Source organism: Malaclemys terrapin, chromosome 7, assembly GCF_027887155.1.
Source record: "Malaclemys terrapin pileata isolate rMalTer1 chromosome 7, rMalTer1.hap1, whole genome shotgun sequence".
In the NCBI taxonomy this organism is placed as follows: Eukaryota; Metazoa; Chordata; order Testudines; family Emydidae; genus Malaclemys; species Malaclemys terrapin.
The window spans coordinates 46,765,013-46,788,300 of NC_071511.1; the positions used below are offsets into that span (position 1 = coordinate 46,765,013).

Consider the following 23,288-nt stretch of genomic DNA (forward strand, 5'->3'; position numbering starts at 1 on the left):
AGGAGGTGCAAACGCTCCTACAGGGCGATAGAGGAAGTCCCTCTAGAATTGAGGGGCTGGGGTTTCTATTCCTGGTATTTCCTAATCCCAAAGGCCAAGGGTGGGCTCAGACCTATTTTAGATCTGTGAAACTTCAACAAGTTAATAAAGATAAAGTTCCACATGGTCTCCCTGGCCTCTATTATCCCCCTGGATCTGGGGGGAGGCGCGCTGGTACATCGCCCTCGACTTGAAGGACGCGCATTTTCACGTGTCCATAGTCCTGTCCCACAGACAGTTCCTCCAATTTGTGGTCAACAACACTCACTGTCAGTTTACAGTTCTTCCCTTTGGCCTTTCGGCAGCCTCTCAGGTGTTCACGAAGTGCATGTCGGTCATGACAGCCTTCCTGCGAAAACAACAGGTACAAGTATTCCCATACCTCGATGACTGGCTAATCAAAGGCTGCTCCAGGGCCCAAGTGGAGGCCCATGTGAGCCTAGTTCGGGCAACATTTCATAGACTTGGCCTGATACTGAATGTGTGGCAAAGTCGACCCTAAACCCAACTCAGAGAATAGAGTTTATCAGCACTCTCCTGGATTCTGGTCATTCTTCTCCCATTTATCTCCAGACTTCTTCTCTTTGTCCAGATCTATTCTGCCCCCAATAATCTTCTATTCATTGAACTTTTTGAAACTTTGCACTTTTAAAGAGAGGTAAGGGATTGACTCTGTGTACACAAATTTGCAAAGGGACAATAGGGTTGAGGTCTGTTATTTCTCACCTCTATATATTTATTTATTTTAAAACATTTTTTGCTGTTAACAAGCATGTTATCTCTGGAGACAAAAATCCACAGTTTGAGAACTGCAAAACTAAGCATCTCTGATGGTATCTTCTAGACTGAGCACTGAGTCCCATTGGGTATATAGAAATATTAATCTAAATCAGTGGTTCCCAAACTTGTTCCACCACTTGTGCAGGGAAAGCCCCTGGCGGGCCGGGCCGGTTTGTGTACCTGCCGCGTCCGCAGGTTCGACCGATCGCGGCTCCCAGTGGCCGCGGTTCGCTGTTCCGGGCCAATGGGAGCTGCTGGAAGCAGAGCAGTGAACCGTGGCCCCTGGGAGCCGCGATCGGCCGAACCTGCGGACGCAGCAGGTACACAAGCAGCAGAACAAGTTTGGGAACCACTGACCTAAATAATCTGTACAGAAGCCCCTAGAACCTCATAAGATTGGATCCCTAATCTATGAACTATTGGAACTCATTTACAAAACTTTTCTTAAACATTACATGAATATATTGTCTCATACTATAGAATTAGAATTTATAATCCCTATTTCATGATGAGATATCTTTGAGCTATAATGTATTTTAATTAAAACGATCTTTAGATAGGTTTTTTCCCTCAAACAGCATTTTATCAAAAAAATCCAATTTAAATACAAATCCAATTTTTTTGATTTTTTTTTTTTTAAAACATAATTGATTTTTATCCATCCTGGTTCCTATCCAGGGCATCTATAGGACAGAGACGTAGTCATTGATCCATACCTTTAGTTCACATTACACCATTACACAGCAGGCCAGAGATGATGCAGCTTTCGGCAGAGCGGTGCTACAATCAGCAATTCCATAAACTCCGACCCCACCTGCTAGGTAAGGCTTGAGATTCACCTATTTGGAATTGACACAAGCAAGCACTCAAAGAAGAAAAAACAGTTACCTACCTCTTGTAAGTGTTGTTCTTCGAGATGTGTTGCTCATGTCCAATACTCACCCGCCTCCCCTCTGTCGGAGTATCCGGCAAGAAGGAACTGGAGAGGCAGCGCACCGGCAGGGACCTATATGCACTGGCATGGAGGCGCAACTCCAGGGGGCTCCACAGCTGGCCTGACAGGTACCGCTAAGGAAAAATCTTCCTACGATTGCACGTGGCATGCACACACCTACTTGGAATGGACATGAGCAACACATCTCGAAGTACAAGAGTCACGAGAGGGAGGTAACCGTTTTTTTGGCCTGCATGACGTAGTTAGATTCTCCAGAATCTCAACTTTCATCTTTTTTTTTTTTTTTTTACAAAAAAGCAAGTTCCTAGGGCTCGTGGTTTCAAGGAACACCTCCCAAATATGAATCAAGTGTAAACTTACACAATGATGTCTACCTGAGTCTGCAGATAGATACAATTTCCTTGGGGTGTGAACTGTCTCACTTCCTTTGAAATGTCAGCACTAAAGCCCAATGATGACACATCAATGTCAACATTAACTATTTCACTGCTGGTCATTCTAGCAAATGGAACAGGAAAAGGTGTGGAAGAAGACCCCTCAAGGAGTTGGGAATTAGGAATTGCTGCATGGAAGGAATACAAAATGAAGAACAAAGGAGACTTTCAAATGTAAGGGAAAAGGGAGAGAAAAACATAGAAAGAAGGTTAAGGAAATAAGATAGAGGGCAGAAGTAGTGGTGACCTAAAGGGGAGCAGATTTTCTCACTGAGTGATGCTGAATGTGATAGTAAGGGACTGAATAAATTAAAGTTAGGCTACTACATAAAGACTCTAATAAATTTGTTAGTCTCTAAGGTGCCACAAGTACTCCTGTTCTTCTTTTTGCGGATACAGACTAACACGGCTGCTACTCTGAAACCTACATAAAAACTGGATCTCTCTGAAAACTTCTCACTGACATCAATGGGAAATCTGCTGTGGATTGAGAAGATTGCAACAATATTGGAAATATCTCATATTTTGTATATAGCAGCAAAGGCTTTTGCACAGCAGGAACCAAACATTAAAAACAATCAAATCTATAATTCATCTGATTTTTTAAATAGTATTTCAAGTGAAAGGTAGGCTTAACATTGAAAGGTTCTTTACTCCTGCATTTAAAAGTCAAAACTAAGTTTTAAAATATTTACTAAATACAGTGTTTAACCAAAGTTAGATTTTTCCCATATGAAGATCCATTTCATCGTAAGGAATCCTTTGCAGCTGAGGAGCAGCAAAAGAAGGGAAGGAAAAGAGCTCCTGAGCGCCATGGGAATGCTGTGCTTCTGCTCCAGTGCACAGAAATAATTGCAGTCTCTTTTTTAATATTTAGATGCACAGTTAAATTATTTCTGTAAAGTCAAAGTTTATCAAATGTTTTTGTAATCAATTAACATGGCATCATAATTCCCAATTTGTTGCAGAAATCTGTGTCTTTCTATCAGTTAAAGGGGAGTGGGACAGGTCAGGCAGAAGCTTCTCTCCGGCCTTTTCCTGCACTCTGGGAAAGATCAAAGGTTTAACTAAGGGAGCAGTCTGGCCATAAATATAAAAAGGACCATGCAGAGAGAGGTGGTAACTAGTCGGCCTCAGAAAAGGAGATAGAAATGACATTCATTTAGAAAACCAGATGCTCCTCACCCCTTCTGATTATGAATTAGGCATCTGTTTAGGTGATGGACTCAGTGCAGCCACACTTCTGAGTACAATCACTCCCCCCATTATAATGCTGAGAGATACTTACTTTCTTATACTTTAAATATAGGAGTGTTATTCCTTATACTTAGAAACAGAGTAGGGAAGGAGGAGCCATCAGTAATATGGGACTTGAAATGGGACCATAGGAATTAACAAGTAAAGATTGCTCCACAGGCTTGCGTTACTTGACAGTAAAAGGTTATTTTTCCTTATAAAATGCATTACAATTATTTTTTTAAATCACTCCAATCATAGCAGTAAATAGCTGGAAACAACTAGAAAGAGCACAAATGGCCAACAGTTGCAATTCAGCGAGAATTGCTAAGGAAAGGTATAGTCTTTTACACTGTGGTCTGAGTGAAATTAAACCCTGCTTTGAAATTCATGGCCTTTCCCTGCTCTTCACTTATACGAAAATTATTTTACCCACTGGCCATTGCAATACTAGCACTTACTGAATATTGAAATGAGTAATAATGTATAGTTAATGAAGAGTAATGTGACCTAAGCAGATAATTGGGAACCAAGAACTCCCAAGTTTTAATCCTGCCACAAACATTAACTTTCTCTGTGGGTTTAATTGCCCAGAGGTTTAACTGCAGAGAGGACTTGCCCTCTCTGTCTGAATTTATTTATTTGTACAAGGGAGGATAATAATACTACAATCTTGCCTCATAACAGCATTGTGTGAATTAGTTTTATGTTTATAAAATGCCATTCATGGTTAAAAGTACTAAGTAGTAAGATAGAAAGGATTCTGAAGAGGCAAACTAAGCAATTTCTCTGTATTCTGGGACATGTTGCAAGACATCCTCACTCCAGAGAAGCCTGTGTGAGGAACACTTCATCAAAGAGGTCCTGGTGTCTTTATTTTTTGGTTCTCACTTGGTACTTGCTCCCTGGCTCCTGTTTTCCACCCCTCGGACTGTGCATTCCATATCATACTTTTCATTTCCTCCTAAAACCTTCCATTTTCATTCCTTCTTTTTTTGTCTTAACTCTCATGTCAACCAATGGGATAATGTATATTTATATGCTTTTAAGATGTTTTGTGCAGGTCTTGAAATAATATACATTCTAGTTTTTAAAAGTACTTTTTGTATCTTCGTGACAGTTACTGTCTTCGCTCTCCCTGAGCCCCCAGTTGTCCTGGTAAACACATACGTAGTGAATTTGCTTTGTGTAGAAATTGACCATCATTTGATGCCATACATCTTGTGATGCTTACTTAAAATATGTAATTACTTATTCATTTTAAACAATACATAAATCCGATCCCTCAATCAGCTCTGGCTTCCACTGAGACAGTTTCTCCACTACATAGATTTCCCGACAGCCCCTGTTTTCTCCCTTCTGCTGCAGCTGTTTTCCTTCTCTGCCTGAAGCTGATTTCTCTGTAGCTCCTTCTGAATCTATCTTCCCCTATCCTACTTGATACAGTTTCTCTATACTCCCTTTGACACCAACTCTCCCACCCCCAATCTTCATTTATTGATGGTTCCCATTACCTTCCTATTTCTTCTTCTGCTTTCTCTTTCTTGCTTCAAACTCTTCAGTGACCGTTATTCCATTTTTGCTGTTTCCCTACCTCACATCCCTTGACCATCTTCTGTGTTGGAACACAGACAGCATTCTACCTTCTTCATTCCCCTAACTCCTCGTTGTTTCTGGGAGCCATATATTTTCAATTATAGTTGACTAATATTTGTATTGCTTGAATATTGAGCTGCCAATCTAGTTGCCAAACTAGTTGCTATCAGCTCTCTTAGCTATGTCCTACCACTCTCGTCTGGCTGAATGTTTGACTAGCGCAAACATCAAACAAAAATATTCTAAAATATTTGGGTCACCAAACATTGCTGATATTTACATGATTTGGCAAATTAATAATTCAATTCACGCTTCCCTAATAAACTGTCCTATTACATAATACCCATTCTAAGATGGCTTCCAGCTAAGCAACCTATTACTTTTAAAGTTTTATTAATTTTTATAAGTCACTGCATAACTCTTAGTTATTCAAATTACCTCTTTATCTTTTATGTCTCTGAGAAATCTTTGTACTTTGTTTTATCTGAACTAACAAATACCACTTTTTATAGGCCAATTTAAGATGTGTATCTAAGTAGCTTCACGGTGAGAATGTACTGGGTACTAAAGGTCGCTTTAATCTAACATAATAAAAATAAATAACTGGAGGTTAAAGCCAGATAAATTGAAATTAGAAATAAGGTACAAGTTTTTAACAGTGAGGAAAAACCAACCATGGGAAGTGGTAGATTCCCCATCTCTTATTGTCTTTACACCAGTGTGGGGTGCCTTTTTGGCTTTAGTCAAACACACGTTATTAGGCTCAATACAGGGGTAACTGGATGAAATTCTATGATTTGTGTTTTACAGGAGGTCAGACTAAATAATCTAATGGTCCCTTCTGGCCTTGGAATCTATGAATCCACAAAGATTGTGGGGATTGTTATTGAGGTCATATCTTGAAATATAACGCAAACTTAACAGACTTGTGTTTTAATAAAATCTTTTGTGGATGGGTTTTTACATTCCCACTCAACCTCCTACTGCAGAATCATAGAAAATTAGAGTTGGAAAAGACCTCGGGAAGTCATCTAGTCCAACCCCCTCTTCAAAGCAGGACCAACCCCAACTAAATCAGAAGATGAAGCCCAGCTGCATAATCCCATTCAGTCTTAGCAATTGTTTAGCACTGCTTTACGTCAGTTTGTTTTTGAGCTAATCTTTGCAAGGAAAAGGGCCAGTGATTTGAATATTGTTTTCAGAGAACACTAAGATTCTCTTTACAGGGTCCAAAATCTGGCTCCATGGAAAAAGAGACTTGAACAAACTCCTGCCAATTCAATACTGACTTTGTCCAACACTGATGTCATTCAGAGAAGCTGTCTGTCATCTCAGGAATTTTTCCTAAGTGACTTACTTGCAGAACTGCTTCAAAGAGTAATCAGACTATGAGGCAAAAGTAGAAAGAGAAAGTCCTATGCAGAGGGAACTGCCCAATAAATGGAGCTCCATGTCATCTAATTCTTTTTTTTCCAAAAAATTTCCTTCTGTTGATTAATCTGCCTCAGGGCCATCACTGCTAGCAACAGTGGAAGCTTTAGTGTAAATGGGCTCTTGATGGTCTCTGGCATTTTAAGCATTGTGTCATGTGACAGAGCAGGTTTTATCAACCCAGTTAAACATTTTACATAATATGGATTGAACTTCAGCCTGCATTACCGATAAGAACATGTTAGGTTCTTAAGAGCTAGTAGAAAAAGATTTAATTCAGTTACTGTGGCACTGCACACAGGTACCAGTTTAATGGGAGTAGGTACTGTGCAGGATTTCCATAGTATTAGAGGATGAGAATCCTGTAATTGGAAATCCATGGTGTTAGAAGAATTTACTAAATTTAGAGTGCCAAATAAGTTTGAAAGGTAATAGTTTCAGAGTGCTATTATGGCTGTTGTGTCAAATGTTATTAACTAGAGGATAGCATCTTTGTCACATACTGAATAACATCCTGCCACTGTTTGAGTTGGCAGTTCCAAAGAGAGTTGAAATCATGAGAATGGAACAGTTTTAAACGGTGATCAGCTTTGGCACCCTTTCCTGTAATGCTGTAATGGTAGTCTGTAACTACACATAAAGGGTAGTTCTGTGTATTCTGTTCTTTTGATAATACTGTTAGAAAGCATCTGTTTATTTTTTGTCACCTGAGATCCACATGTTTGGGAGGGATTACTTCTTATAAATTTTAACATGTGTATGCATTATCGTTTTAGGGGAAGCCTTTTAGACTCAGGAAAACTTTCTAATCTATGATATTTATATGGTGCTAATTGTTGAAACGGATCTTTAATAGCCCACAGCTGGGCAGATTGTTACCTGTACGAATGAAAATTCACATTCAGTTTGCACAATGCACAGCGGTTTATTTGAGAAAGAATCACACAAGCAGTAAAAGGTTATATAATACATCTTCCTAAGGCTAGGTCTACACTACCCACCTGAATCGGCAGGTAGAAATCGACCTCTCGGGGATGGGACGCGACCTCTCGGGGATGGGACGCGACAATCGATCCCCGAATCGACGCTCTTACTCCACCAGCGGAGGTGGGAGTAAGCGCCGTCGACAGAAAGCCGCAGAAGTCGATTTTGCCGCCGTCCTCACAGCGGGGTAAGTCGGCTGCGATACGTCGAATTCAGCTACGCTATTCACGTAGCTGAATTTGCGTATCTTAAATCGACTCCCCCCTGTAGTGTAGATGTACCCTAATACGCCTCAATTCCCCAAACGTAAACCCTCAGTAATTATGTTGGCCTTACACAGTATCCTGATTGGCAAACAAAGCAGATATAGCTACCGGTTCTAGATGGAGACTTCTTCTCTTCTCTTCTCTTCTCTTCTCTTCTCTTCTCTTCTCTTCTCTTCTCTTCTCTTCCCCTTTCAGGTACTTGGTCTGTCAAATGTCCCCTGAAGCAGGGTATTGGTTACCCCAAGGCCCTCTGGTTCAAAAGTCTACAAAAGTCACTCATAGCAGGGTGTTGGCTACCCTGAGACTCTCTACTTCACAGCGTCACAGACCTCTTCAGATGTTAATTGGGGAACTAACTAACTCGGCTTAGCATTTATACCTCTTGTTCTCAAAGGAGTAACATGTCGCAGAAATATGCCTTGTTGGGTGTTCCATTACTGTTGTTTTTTTTTAATTAATATTTTAGAAGAGACTGCAAAATGGACAGAGTCCAAAGATCAGTTGACGTTTACCCTCTCATTAATCATTCACTTGAGCTCTTGGTGTGGTGCTATCCTAAAGGGTCATTTTGACTCAGGTAAGCCTGTACCAAGCTCCTGTGTCTTCTACATATTTACTTTTCTGAGCTGGCCATCGGCTGATATATTTCAAAGTTCCATGTTGAAACACACATACAGATAGAGTCTCTGATTAACCAATTCCAGCACTTTCAGTAAATTTCCATACCAACTATCTGATGCTAAGAAAACCTTGCTCTCAGAATCCTCTAGCAAATTTAGATGTACACAGCCATACCAAACTCATGTTCACCACATTGATTCATATCAAACACAACAGTTCACAATAATAATTTGGTACCGTCCCAACACTAATCACCATAGTTTCTACATGCTGACATCAATGCATATTATAATTAAAATATAAACGCTATATCTTTTATTATATCTGGCACTCTAGTGACAGCACATTTTAAGATTGCCTAAACCGTTCTATTATAAACTCCCATTTTCAGTTGCTAATGAAGGTCAGCATTTTTCATCTTTTGGCCTGTACAAAGGTGAAATATATTTGGTAAGTTTCAGCAAAAATAGGTTAGCCATTTTTGAGAATGAAGACAGTGGTGAAAGATGTACATTTCCTAAAAAGCATAAATAAATTGTGCCACCGTTTTTAACATGATTAGCTCCAAAGTGTGCTTAGGGTAGAAATTGACATTTGATAGGGAATACCTCGGAAGGAAGATTGCCTTCAATGTCTTGGTGTAAATCTAATTGTATTTGGCAAAGATATGAGGGTTTGAAAATTGTAGTTTGCTTACCTGCAGTAGTTTTATAAAAATTATAGCACTTTTTAACAACTGTCTTCCAATGGTATAAATGAAAGAGGGCTGTACAGTGCTTCTGTGAGTAGATCATTTAGAACCATTAAAAAAAAATCTATTGAGTCCTGCCTGATTCATTGGGAGTGAGTTTTGTGCCTCATAGCCAAATGCCCCAGCAGACCATTCTGGTTGCTGCTGATTGCTAAAGCATAGCAATGCTGCTTCCTTAGCTGTGCGCAGAAATGCCTTACACTCTAGGGGACTCAGCTGGCCAAATAAGACAGATTTTCAACCGATTTATACCACTGGACCCTATTTTGCAAAATAAATAAATTACTCAGTGTTAAGGTTGGGTTTTAGTTGCACAAAAGTCATGATGTTCAGAGTGAATTTCTCAAAGCATCCTATGCTGTTTCCTTGAACGTATGCCTTTTATTAAAAGATTACAAAATACTGAAACAATGTGATATACTAGTTGGCAAATCAGACCTTAAAATGGAAAGAAAGTAAGTTTTTTCTCTAGTCCTCCTCCAGTTGGACTGCATAAGTAAATTGAATTGAATACTATTTTAAAAATATATATACATTCATGAACGTTTTTTGTTGCTCTGTTGTTCAATCATGTAACAAAAGAGCCTGCTGAAATTGTATGGGTGGGAACCTTAACTCTAAATTTCCCAACTTTTGTGAAATGAACTCACCCATCCCATTGCATCAACATAGTGGCCCAGATCCTCAGCTGATGTACATTGGGGTAGCTCCATTGAAGTTAGTGGAGCCAGCTAATTTACACCATATGAGGAGCTTGACCCTATGTTTTTGTTTGTTTTTGTTATTTATTTTTATATTTAAAAGGATTATCTGTGTTGAAAACCAGCAGTATTTGAAGGATAGCATGCACCTTAGGGGTTCAAGTGTCATTGTTCCTGTGTGTGCATATAGAGTAGATAGATGTACTAACAGTTGTTCCATCTGCCTTTCGCTTTCATAGACATTTGGGCCTGGATCTAGTTCCTCGGAAGGACTTTGAGGTGGTGGATTCAGATCAGATCAGCATCTCAGATCTTTATAAAATGGTAAGAAACCTCAGGTGAAAGTCCTTTGTTTGTGTATAAGCATGGGGAAGAGATTTTCCTTTCCTTATTTATGTTGCTTGTTGTGGGGGGGACTAAATCTTTTTTTATTGTTTCCAACATTACTAATATTGGTCAGGGAGAAGGGGAGCGATTGGTGCTAGTCCTTAGCTGATGCTATGAAAGATGGGTATTTCTGTGTTTGTTACATATCACTCTATAAAGCTTCCAGTATCACTGAGTCTTATTATTTTCAATCTGAACTTTTTAAAAAATGAAAAATCAGGTCAATGGTGATGTCAGGGTTCTTTCCTGAGAGTGGTCTATAATAAGTGTTTTTCTCTGTGTGATCACTAGACTAGGCATATACGTACCACAACATGCTTGATTTATCAAATTCTGCTTTTCAATAGGAAAAGAGGCCTTTTTTTGAGGTTTTATTACACTAGCTGTGTTAAATTTATTCTTTCCCTTTATTTTCTTGATTCATTGACTACATTGTAGTTTAAATTTGGCATTTCTTTTATCTCTTTAACTCATTGATTATTCTGGTAGTTACTGTCTTTATTTGTCTTTATTACTCTGACTTCTTGTTAGTTAAAACAACCTATATTTTCTTGTTCAAAGGACATAATTTTCTACAAATTTGGCAAAATGGAGAGAAAGAGGGGCAGGGAAAGAGAAGAATGTTGAATAGCTCTAGTAAAATATAAATAGGGTAAACAAATCAGTTCTGGAGAATCAATAATAACTTGGCACTGGTTTCGAAACCTAACTAGTGGCTTAGAATGTGATTTCAGCCCAGCTGCAGTTTAATCTGTTTGCTTGACACATTCATCTGGGTGCAGTGGAAAAAGCACTAGGGTATGTCTATACTGGAGCTGGAAGTGTAATTTCCAGTTTAGGTAGACATAGCTGTGTTAGCTCTCATTGAGCTAGCGTGCTAACAATTGCACAGTAGCCACAGCTGCACTGGTAGTGGGATGGGCTAGCCATCCCGAGTACATACTTAGGTTTTCAGATGGGCTTGTACTCTGGGCAGCTAGCACAAATATGGAAATTACACCTCCAGCTACAGAGGAGACATACCATATCAGTAGAGGAGCTACTGAATTTAAGGCTTTTAGGACTTCATGAAGAGAGAGACAAAACAATCAGATGTAGCTATAGCAATAACATTACAATCCAACAGTCTCTGCCATTCTCATGTCAGTGCTCCAGAACTAGCAGCAATTCCTATCCACTCATTCATTTTCTCATTTTTATTCATTTATGCTTCAGATATTATATAGAGAAATCTGCCATTAATATGCTATGGCAATAAGACCTGCTAGTGTTCTATAAGGTGAGGAAGTACTACAAGATCTGTCATAAGAAGAATAGGAGTACTTGTGGCACCTTAGAGACTAACAGATTTATTAGAGCATAAGCTTTCGTGGACTACAGCCCACTTCTTCGGATGCATATAGAATGGAACATATAATGAGGAGATATATATACACACATACAGAGAGCATAAACAGGTGGGAGTTGTCTTACCAACTCTGAGAGGCCAATTAATTAAGAGAAAAAAAAAAAAAAACTTTTGAAGTGATAATCAAGCTAGCCGAGTACAGACAGTGTGATAAGAAGTGTGAGAGTACTTACAAGGGGAGATAGTCAACGTTTGTAATGGCTCAGCCATTCCCAGTCCTTATTCAAACCGGAGTTGATTGTGTCTAGTTTGCATATCAATTCTAGCTCTGTAGTCTCTCTCTGGAGTCTGTTTTTGAAGTTTTTCTGTTGTAATATAGCCACCCGCAGGTCTGTCACTGAATGACCAGACAGGTTAAAGTGTTCTCCCACTGGTTTTTGAGTATTTTGATTCCTGATGTCAGATTTGTGTCCATTAATTCTTTTGCGTAGAGACTGTCCGGTTTGGCCAATGTACATGGCAGAGGGGCATTGCTGGCACATGATGGCATAGATCACATTGGTAGATGTGCAGGTGAACGAGCCCCTGATGGTATGGCTGATGTGATTAGGTCCTATGATGATGTCACTTGAATAGATATGTGGACAGAGTTGGCATCGGGGTTTGTTACAAGGATAGGTTCCTGGGTTAGTGGTTTTGTTCAGTGATGTGTGGTTGCTGGTGAGTATTTGCTTTAGGTTGGGGGGTTGTCTGTAAGCGAGGACAGGTCTGTCTCCCAAGATCTGTGAGAGTAAAGGATCATCTTTCAGGATAGGTTGTAGATCTCTGATGATGCGCTGGAGAGGTTTTAGTTGGGGGCTGAAGGTGACAGCTAGTGGTGTTCTGTTATTTTCTTTGTTGGGCCTGTCTTGTAGGAGGTGACTTCTGGGTACTCGTCTGGCTCTGTCAATCTGTTTTTTCACTTCAGCAGGTGGGTATTGTAGTTTTAAGAATGCTTGATAGAGAACTTGTAGGTGCTTGTCTCTATCCGAGGGATTGGAGCTATTTCACATTTGGGGACAATATATACCTTCAAGTCAGCGGCACTGCTATGGGTACCCGCATGGCCCCACAATATGCCAACATTTTTATGGCTGACTTAGAACAACGCTTCCTTAGCTCTCGTCCCCTAACGCCCCTACTCTACTTGCGCTACATTGATGACATCTTCATCATCTGGACCCATGGAAAAGAAGCCCTTGAGGAATTTCACCATGATTTCAATAATTTCCATCCCACCATCAACCTCAGCCTAGATCAATCCACACAAGCGGTCCATTTCCTGGACACTACTGTGCTAATAAGCGATGGTCACATCAATACCACCCTATACCGGAAACCTACTGACCGCTACACTTACCTACATGCCTCCAGCTTCCATCCAGGACACACCACACGATCCATTGTCTACAGCCAAGCTCTAAGATATAACCGCATTTGCTCCAATCCCTCGGATAGAGACAAGCACCTACAAGATCTCTATCAAGCATTCTTAAAACTACAATACCCACCTGCTGAAGTGAAAAAACAGATTGACAGAGCCAGACGAGTACCCAGAAGTCACCTCCTACAAGACAGGCCCAACAAAGAAAATAACAGAACACCACTAGCTGTCACCTTCAGCCCCCAACTAAAACCTCTCCAGCGCATCATCAGAGATCTACAACCTATCCTGAAAGATGATCCTTTACTCTCACAGATCTTGGGAGACAGACCTGTCCTCGCTTACAGACAACCCCCCAACCTAAAGCAAATACTCACCAGCAACCACACATCACTGAACAAAACCACTAACCCAGGAACCTATCCTTGTAACAAACCCCGATGCCAACTCTGTCCACATATCTATTCAAGTGACATCATCATAGGACCTAATCACATCAGCCATACCATCAGGGGCTCGTTCACCTGCACATCTACCAATGTGATCTATGCCATCATGTGCCAGCAATGCCCCTCTGCCATGTACATTGGCCAAACCGGACAGTCTCTACGCAAAAGAATTAATGGACACAAATCTGACATCAGGAATCAAAATACTCAAAAACCAGTGGGAGAACACTTTAACCTGTCTGGTCATTCAGTGACAGACCTGCGGGTGGCTATATTACAACAGAAAAACTTCAAAAACAGACTCCAGAGAGAGACTACAGAGCTAGAATTGATATGCAAACTAGACACAATCAACTCCGGTTTGAATAAGGACTGGGAATGGCTGAGCCATTACAAACGTTGACTATCTCCCCTTGTAAGTACTCTCACACTTCTTATCACACTGTCTGTACTCGGCTAGCTTGATTATCACTTCAAAAGTTTTTTTTTTTTTTCTCTTAATTAATTGGCCTCTCAGAGTTGGTAAGACAACTCCCACCTGTTTATGCTCTCTGTATGTGTGTATATATATCTCCTCATTATATGTTCCATTCTATATGCATCCGAAGAAGTGGGCTGTAGTCCACGAAAGCTTATGCTCTAATAAATCTGTTAGTCTCTAAGGTGCCACAAGTACTCCTGTTCTTCTTTTTGCGGATACAGACTAACACGGCTGTTACTCTGAAAAAAGATCTGTCATAACACCCAGTTTGTTAGTATCTTGCTCACAAATTGTTGTTTTTCTCACTTTAAAGCCCCATGCACCAGGCAGAAGTTTCAGAATGCCATACTGACCGATAACAACATGGTCTGACTGGAAAACAGGTTGACCTCTATAGCCTTCTACAGATAAATAAAATCCTACTTTGGGAATGTAAAATCACATGTCATTGTTAGTCTTGTAGAATATGTCATGGGTTTCTCTCAGACTGTCCTTAATCAGTTGAGAGCATGCAAAAGATTACAACTCCCTGAAATTATCTTAAGCGGGCATTAATTTTGTTTAATAGGTGCTGTGGATTGGACAGAACCACTTTTTTACCATTTAATTGAATACCAAATAATCAGCAACAGTATTCATCAAACACTAGATACAAATACTAATCGTTAACATTCTTTGGATGTTGTAAAATCACACTGGTAGCAAGATATAGAGTTGATTAGCATTAGGCCTCCTCCAGTAAATATACCTTTTGGAGCATGGAGTGCATCAAGAATTTGTGCATGTGTCCAGTACATTCAGGAGAGCTACTATTTGATGAAATTGCATATTCTTTGTTTTCACAAAAGACCACAGAGATGTTATAATGAATTTGGTGACAGATCAGCTGCCAGTTTTTTAATAAGGGACTCACATTAAAAGTATACCTGTTTGCCTAAGTAAGATGATGCGTATCACAGGTACTTGAACTCACAGAGTGGCTGGATATGAGGGACTATGGAATACATTAATTTAAACAAAACCATTTCATCATGAACATAATTAAGGATGGAGGCAATATCACTAAACTAAACTAAACTAAACAAAAATACTGTGCATTTAACTGGAAATGTTTATACTCTTTTCCTGATAGTATAGTATAGGGGTGAGCAAACTTTTTGGCCTGAGGGCCACATCGGGGAATAGAAATTGTATGGCGGGCCATGAATGCTCATGAAATTGGGGTTGGGGTGCGGGAGGGGGTGAGGGCTCTGGTTGGGGGTGCAGACTCTGGGGTGGGGCTGGGGATGAGGAGTTTGGGGTGTAGGAGGGTGATCTGGGCTGGGACCAAGGGCTTTGGAGGGCAGGAGGGGGATCAGGGCTGGGGCAAGGGTGCGGGAAGGGGGTGCAGGTTCCAGCTGGAGGTGCAGGCTCTGGGATGGGGCTCGGGATGAGAGTTTTGGGGTGCAGGAGGGTCCTCCAGGCTGGGATCGAGGGGGTTGGAGAGTGGGAGGGGGATCAGGGCTGGGGCAGGGGGTTGGGGCATGGGGAAAGGCTCAGGGGTGCAGGTTCTGGGCGGCGCTTACCTCAAACAACTCCCAGAAGCACTGGCATGTCCCTTCTCTGGCTCCTATGCAGAGGCACAGCCAGGTGGCTCTGCCTGCTGCCCCATCTGCAGGCATCCCATTGGCATCCCATCCGCAGGCATCTCACTGGAATGGCCGGAGGGGGGCCATTGGAGCATGTAGGAGCCGGAGTGGGGCTATGCTGCGGCTTCTGGGAGCTGCATGGAGCAGCTCCCGACCCAGCACCCTGGCCGGAGCACCAGCATGGGGCTGAGCCATGTGGTGCGGCCCCAACCCAGCACCCCAGCTGGAGTACTGGAGCGGGGCAAGCCCCAGATCCTGCTCCCCAGTGAGAGCTTGCAGGTCGGCTTAAAACAGCTTGCGGGCCAGATCCAGCCCGTGGGCCATAGTTTGCCCACCCTGGTATAGTATGATATAAAATAGATTGATAATATAGTAGAATGTTGAACTTAGGTATTTGTTTTATAAAAATTCCTTCATTTCAAGGAGTTCAGACTTTCAGCATTTTTAGGCATTGATACACTGATACATACAATGAAGTAAAACTACAATTTCACAGGCCTAAATAACTGTTTGGTGACTATGGAAGTACTGAGTTGTAGACTCAATAACACAATTTAAAATAAGGGGACCCTAGTTCTCCCCTGTCTCTAGGATCACAACATTTTAATACCCATCTTCCCAAATAAAGTGACTGATAAGAGAATTAAGCTTCTCAAATGTTAATATCCTAAATAGTGGGGTCCAACCTTAGTCCAAGGATGACAAGTTGAACAGTAGGGCTGGAAGGGAGAACCCCTAAATAATATCCCTTTGCTAAGCTGTAATATCAGGAACTGTTTGTGTAATTTGTGGGTGAAGATATTACTATTATTTATTATTTGTATTACTGTAGCATCTAGAAGCCCTAGTCATGGACCAGGACATCATTGTACTAGGTGCTATACAAACACAAAGCAAAAGATATTTTCTGTCAGGGGACCCCCTCACCTCAGTAAAATATTTGAAAATACCTAAAATGCAATCTAGTGCGTTCCAAAGAAAATAGTAATTGTTTGTCATAACTATTTTTATGGGTGCCAGGGATAAGCCATCTCAGGCAAATATTTTTATTTCCCAATTTAAAGTTTTCAATGGCTTTTAGATTTACTTAGATTTAGATTTTAGAACTATAAAAATATATAATTAGACCAACCAATAGAGGATCAGTTCCCAGAAAGAAGGAATGAATTGGCAGCAGGAAAAGAAGAAAGCAAGAAGCAAAGAAGAAGAGGGGATAGTCCATTGAGCATTCTATGAATTAACACATTGTCTATTAGAAGTGTCGTACAGAGATTTCATCATGTAACAGTAGATAGTTGTTCATACATGGAAAGAAATAGAGACCATATGTTTTCAAAAACTTAAAATCTGTAAAGATTTGTGTATGTCACCATTTTCAAAGTGTAGTCATAGTTTGTAAGTCCATTTCTCTATGCATGGGAAATATTGAAGCTTTCCATTCTGCAGCACTGGTTTTTACTATTAACTTCTCAATTTGCCCTGTATTAAAAGGTATTAGTACAGGCTTCATATCAAACCTTGCATGACCCAGAAAACACCTAATACACATTTTAACTTTATGACTTGCTTGATTTCCTTGCACTTGATTCAAAGTATCTTTCTTAATTTGAATATTTGTGACATAATGAACGTTTAAATTGATTAATGTAACTAAGGTTCTATTGTTCTGGCAGAGACATTGATTTAGTTACAATGTGAAAGTTCCAGTGGGAGTTTTCTAGGTTAAAAATCCAACACTTGAGTGATCTGGTACAGTGGCATTTGAGTGGCCTTGCTCCAGCACACTAGTGTCTCAGGTTATAGATGTTCAGTTCACATTTGGGAGGCTATCTCCACAACCTAAAAGGCAAAAAACTTAATTTTTGTTTAAATAAAAAGATAGATTCTGCAGAAACTGATGAGAATCCCTTATCAGGGAAAGTTTCATACTTGTCAACAACAAAGCTTTAATTGGCTTGTCAAGCCCTGCAATAAGATTTCTTAGTCTGTGGAATAGTCTTCCGAGAGTATTCATGCAGGGGTGCTGGAACAATTTGTATAGTGGGGGTGCTGAGAACCACTGGACCAAACTGTAAACCCTTTATATGATGGAAATCACTTCAATCCAGAGAGTGCGGAAGCACCCCTAGTTCCAGCACCTATGTATTCATGGGATCCTTATTGTTTTCCACATTTACAGAATTGGAAAATAGTACAACAGGGAACGGTATTGTTCTGGCAAAAAAACAGATCAGAGTACTTAATCGGTCTTTTCCATCTATAAATAGTGTGAAATGAAGGCATGTTATATAAACCCTGATCATTACATTAATTTCATTAGCAAAATGTGTGGATTTAAATGTTTTTGTATGATGTGGCTTTTATTTAGTTTTAAGTGTCCTATCTGGGTATGCATGTCTTTGCAGCTTATGTACAGTAACTCCTCACTTAATGTCCTAGTTAAGTTCTTGAAAAATGCAACTTTAAACGAAAAGATGTTAAGCAAATCCAATTTCCCCATAAGAATTAATGTAAATAGGGGGAGTTAGGTTCCAGGCAATTTTTTTTTTTGCCAAAAGACACAATATACATATACAGTATAAGTTTTACATAATTTTAAACAAACAATTTAATACTCTACTCACCAATGATGATTGCGAAGCTTGGTTGAGGCAGAGGTGTAGCAGGGTCGGGGTAAGGGCTTGCCCTGTTCCGTGCCCCCCCTCTTCTCCCAGTGCTCCTGCCAGGGAGTGGGGTCGGGGCGTGGGAGCTTGCCCGCTCCCCAGCTGGAATGCCGGGAAGGTCGAGTGGGGGAAGCCAAACAACATTATAAGGGAACATTGGAGAACTTTAAAGGAGTATGTTCTCTAATACATCAGCGACCTAATAATGAAAGGTTAACCAGGACGACGTTAAGTGAGGAGTTACTGTATGGCATTTCATTGTTCTTCTTCCAGTGATGGTCCCTATGTGTATTCCACTCAAGGTGCGCATGCACTCCATGTGTCTGAGACCAGAAGACATTTTCTAGTCGTGTCAGTTGGTCTGCACCTGCAGTTTTCTGAACTGAGGGCGTAAGTGACAGTGTGGAGTCCCTTTCAGTTCCTTTCTACCACCCATGGTTTGATGTGGAATCTCTTCAGTGTCTAGAGTGTTAGCTAGCGTTCTGATTCAAAACTTGTAGATAACTGTAAATAGTTTTTAAAATCTATTTTTAGATAATTTTATAGTTAGTGTAGTTTAGTAGTCTTAAGGGTTTCTCTCACCTTAACATTCACCTTTATGCAATGCCTGGTATGTCCAGGATCCCAGGATTTAAGAGCTGCATGGCTGGGCTTTCCCAGTCAGCAGCAACCATGACATGTGCTTCTATGATACGGGGAAGCCCATATTCCTCTGGTCCTTTCTGAGCGGAACCCATCAAACTCATGAATACAGGCTATGAGGCCTAGTCCAATTCTGGCCTGTCAGACCCCCCATGCATCAGGCAGAAGCACCAAGAAGTGTCCCTCCGAGCATAGGTTTCAGAGTAGCAGCTGTGTTAATCTGTATCCGCAAAAAAAACAGGAGTACTTGTGGCACCTTAGAGACTAACAAATTTATTTGAGCATAAGCTTTCGTGGGCTACAGCCCACTTCATCGGATGCATGTAGTGGAAAATACAGTAGAAAGATAGATAGATATATAGATAGATATAGATATACACACACAAAGAGAGAACATGAAACAATAGTTGTTACCATACACCGTATAGTGTGTATGGTAACACCCATTGTTTCATGTTCTCTGTGTATATATATATATCTTCCTACTGTATTTTCCACTACATGCATCCGATGAAGTGGGCTGTAGCCCACGAAAGCTTATGCTCAAATAAATTTGTTAGTCTCTAAGATGCCACAAGTACTCCTCAGAGCATAGTGAGCTCTGACTCCAGGGATCACTGGAGCAGAGCCAAACAAAGGCATGAGGAGGGTAAGAGCAAGCACTCTCAAAAGACATGTGAGAGAACCCCTCCAAGTCCTCATCCAAAAAGAGGACCTCCTCTCCAAAACTGTCTAAATTGGGTGAGACTCCATGCCCTGGTATGGGAGTGTCAGGAATTTACAATGAGCACTGTGCTGGTTTCCCGGTAACAAAAGGCAAGAGCATCTCAAAACTGGCCTTAGCTAAAGAATCAGGGCCATCCTTGGTATCAGTGAGAGAAAGAAGGCAGTGGACACTGTTGGTACCAATGTGAAGGCAAGGCCTCCTACACCATTGGAACCAATGTGGAGAGAGAAGGAGTCGTCAGTACTAAATAGAACAGCAGTAAAGGCAGCACCATTGGTGCTGCTGAGGGAAAGAAGCCTGGTCCACTCTTGTTTCAGGGGTTATATATGCTGCCATGGAGGACATTGCTGTCTACATGGATCCAGAATCACCAGTACTGTCAGGAAGTACGTCAGTTGGCCACTCACCAGTACCATCGATCATCTGAAGCATAAGACCTCCCATAGCAATGGCACCACTCATCAACATAAAAGCCCCCTTTTCCTCTCACAGGTCCAGTATCAGTGGGAGATCTTCACTATCCTGTCAAGACCAGGGGTCAGCCCCAGTAGAGGTGCTGGGATCTCATGAGCACCTAGCTCATTTTTCCAAGGCTTGGCACTTCCCTACATCAGACAGATTGGTTCTGGAGATAATTTCCTCTGGTTATACAGTATAATTCCTCTCCCTTCCCACAACCCCGAGAAAACACTTCCCCATCCCTCTCCAGAGACCCTTCTCATGAGAGGTTGCTCAGACAAGCAATTAGATTCCCTATTCCATTTGGGAGCTTTAAAACCAGTAACTTCTCAGCACAGACAAAAAGGATTTTATTCAAGATATTTCCTCATCTCCAAGAAGAAAGGAGACTGGAGGCCTATACCAAATCTCAAACAGCTGAATATCTTTATCTACCATCTGCAGTTCAGAATGATCACCCTAGCTTCTGGAATCCTTTCACTGGACAAGAAAAATTAGTTCACAACTCTCAATTTAAAGAACACTTATTTCCACATAGACATCTACCCTGTATGCAGGAGATTCCTCTGATTCACCATGGGCCTAGATCATTATCAACAGAGAGTGCTCCTCTTAGGCCTTTCAGTGGTAGTGAGACTATATATGAAGGTACTATTGATACTGTCATGGCTTGTCAGTGTTCCCCTTCTTCAATGACTGATCACGGGGGAATTCATATAAAGAAGAATGGGCAACAACTCTGTCCGTCCTGAATCTCTAACTCTTCTGAAGGCTCCAAGTAAATGTAGAAAAGCCCATTTTAGTTCCCACACAGACTACAGACTTTATTGGGATGACCCTAGACTCAATGAATGCCAAAGCATACCTACTTGAGGATATATTCCAAGTTTTCAGGGATCTCACTCAGCTACAGCTGAGCCCCCAGATGACAGTTTGATCATGTCTGCTACTCCTAGGTCACATGGCCAAGTGTACCTATGTGACACCTTTTGTGAGAGTTTGCCATCTATGTCTAGAAGCTTGGTTACGGAGCATTTAAGCAAGCACAGTCTGCACAAACTGATGCCGCTCTCCCACAGAGCTCTGGCTTCTCTCTCGTGGTGCGAGAACAGGAAGATAGTATGCATAGGTGTTCCCTTCATCCCTCCACTACCCACAGAAAGACTGATTACAGATGCCACCCTACTAGGGTGGGAGCCATTCTGGATGAACACGTAGTGCAGGATATCTGGACTCACCAAAAATCCCAATTGCACATAAACCTTCGGGAGCTGCATGCAGTACACAAAGCCTGCAAACAATTCCTACCATTTATCCAGACTTTGCATGTTCAAGACATATCAGACAACATGACAACAGTTTATTATATGAACTAACAAGGGGGAGCAAAGATCAACCTCTCTTTTCATAGAAATAGTCACTCTCTGGAACTGGTTCATTCACCACCAGATCACCCTGTTAGCCATGCACCTTTCAGCAGATACTTCTCCAGACATCACTAATGGGAACTACAGAACTTGGTGATACAAAGAGCAGTTTACATCCGTGAAGATTCCCATTTGGGGATCTCTTTGCATCTCAAGAGAACAAGAAATATCCAACCTACTGCTCCAGAGTAGCTCCAGGCCATGACTCCAGATGGGACACATTTCTAGTTCAGTAGTTAGGACAACTGATGTATCCTTTTTCACCCATCCCACCTTTACTCAAGCTCTGAGGAAGATCAAAAATGATAGAGCGCTGGTGATCCAGATTGCAACTAGGGGTGGCCCAGGCAGTTCTGGTTCCTGAGTCCTTGTGCTTGTGCATCCATATTCAGCTCCTCTCCGACATACTGGCTCAGGACAAAGGCAAGATGAAACACTCCAACTCAGGCCATGTCAAATCTACAGGGACCATAGTGGCATAGTTACGTTAACGTAGCTATGCTGGCATAACTCCATTATGTAGATGCAGTCTACAGCAGCGGAGATTTTTTCCCTTTGCTATAGGAACACCACCTCCCTGAGTGACGTTAGCTAGTTTAATGGAAGCATTTTTCCATTGACCTAGCTGTGCCTAGGGATTATGTCAGCATGGCTACGGTACTCAGGGATGTGGATGTGTAGACCAGACCTCGGAATCCTTCCATATAGCAGCATGATATTTGGATGGATGACAGACCTAGAAAAGTCATGGTTAGAGGCAGTACAACCCATCCTTAGCAGTAGTAGAAAAGATTCCACAAGGAAATATTACACAGCAAAATGGAAAAGATTTTCTGTGTGGTGCCATTGTTGTCCAATATCACCCCCCAGAAGATGCTGATATCTCTACTATTCTGGATTACCTCTTGCTTCTAAACATGTCAGGACTATCTCTCAGCTCCTTGTGGGTATGCTTGGCAACTATTAGTGCCTTTCACCCTCTGGTGGACAGCCATTCAGTCTTTGCCCATCCTACTACAATACTGTTTCTGAAGGGACAGAATCTTTCCCCTGATACTGAAACCTTCCCTGATATGGTATGTCCACCAAGACCTGTAAGTGTTAATGAAAGCTCCATTTCAACTCTTAGCCTTGTGTTTCTTATTTCATCTATCTGTGAAGGTTACCTTGCTGATTGCAATCACCTGAGCCAGAAGAGTAGGTGAACTGGGAGCTTTTGTGGCTGTACCAGCTTATACTGTCTTCCATAAGGACAAAATTTCCCTGAGGTTACCCCCCAAATTCATCCACAAAGTAATTTTATCTAAAGCAGGTCATCCATTTACCTGTCTTCTATCCAAAACTACATGCCACCAGAGAGGACAAGAAACTACACTCTCTGGATGCATGATGACCCTTGTCATTCTATCTACAGAAGACAAAACCCTTCAGGAAATCTCCTGAACTGTTGTCTCTTATATGGTACATATGAGAGGGCAAGCAATCTCTTCACAGAGACTTTCCACATGTATTTTGGGTTGCACCATCCTTTGTTATGAGTTAATGGCAGCCCATCTCCCACAAGATACGAGGGCCCACTTGACCAGAGCCCAGGCTGCATCCGTTGCTTTACTTCAAGATATCTCTCTTCTGGAGATCTGTTGAGCAGTTCTGTTCACACCTTTGTGAACCATTATGCTCTTGCATGATCTTCTACAGTAGATGCATCCTTCAGCAGAGCAGTCCTCCAACTGGTGGTAGAGCAGATGCAGACCAACCTACCCTCATCAATGAATACTGTTTGTGAATCACCATGAGTGGATACACATAAGGACCATCACTTGAAGAAGAAAGGTTACTTACCTTGTACAATAACTGGAG

General features: G+C 41.3%; 1 protein-coding gene across 7 annotated transcripts in view; it reads left to right on the forward strand.

The window, feature by feature from the left end:
* DOCK3 (dedicator of cytokinesis 3) overlaps positions 1–23,288 on the forward strand; it is a 694,815-nt gene that overhangs the window by 352,872 nt on the left and 318,655 nt on the right. For all 7 annotated transcript variants that reach the window (XM_054034104.1, XM_054034108.1, XM_054034105.1 and 4 more), the window contains exon 7: positions 10,034–10,118. In XM_054034104.1, the coding sequence (XP_053890079.1) occupies positions 10,034–10,118 (85 nt within the window). The remainder of the gene's footprint in view (positions 1–10,033; positions 10,119–23,288) is intronic.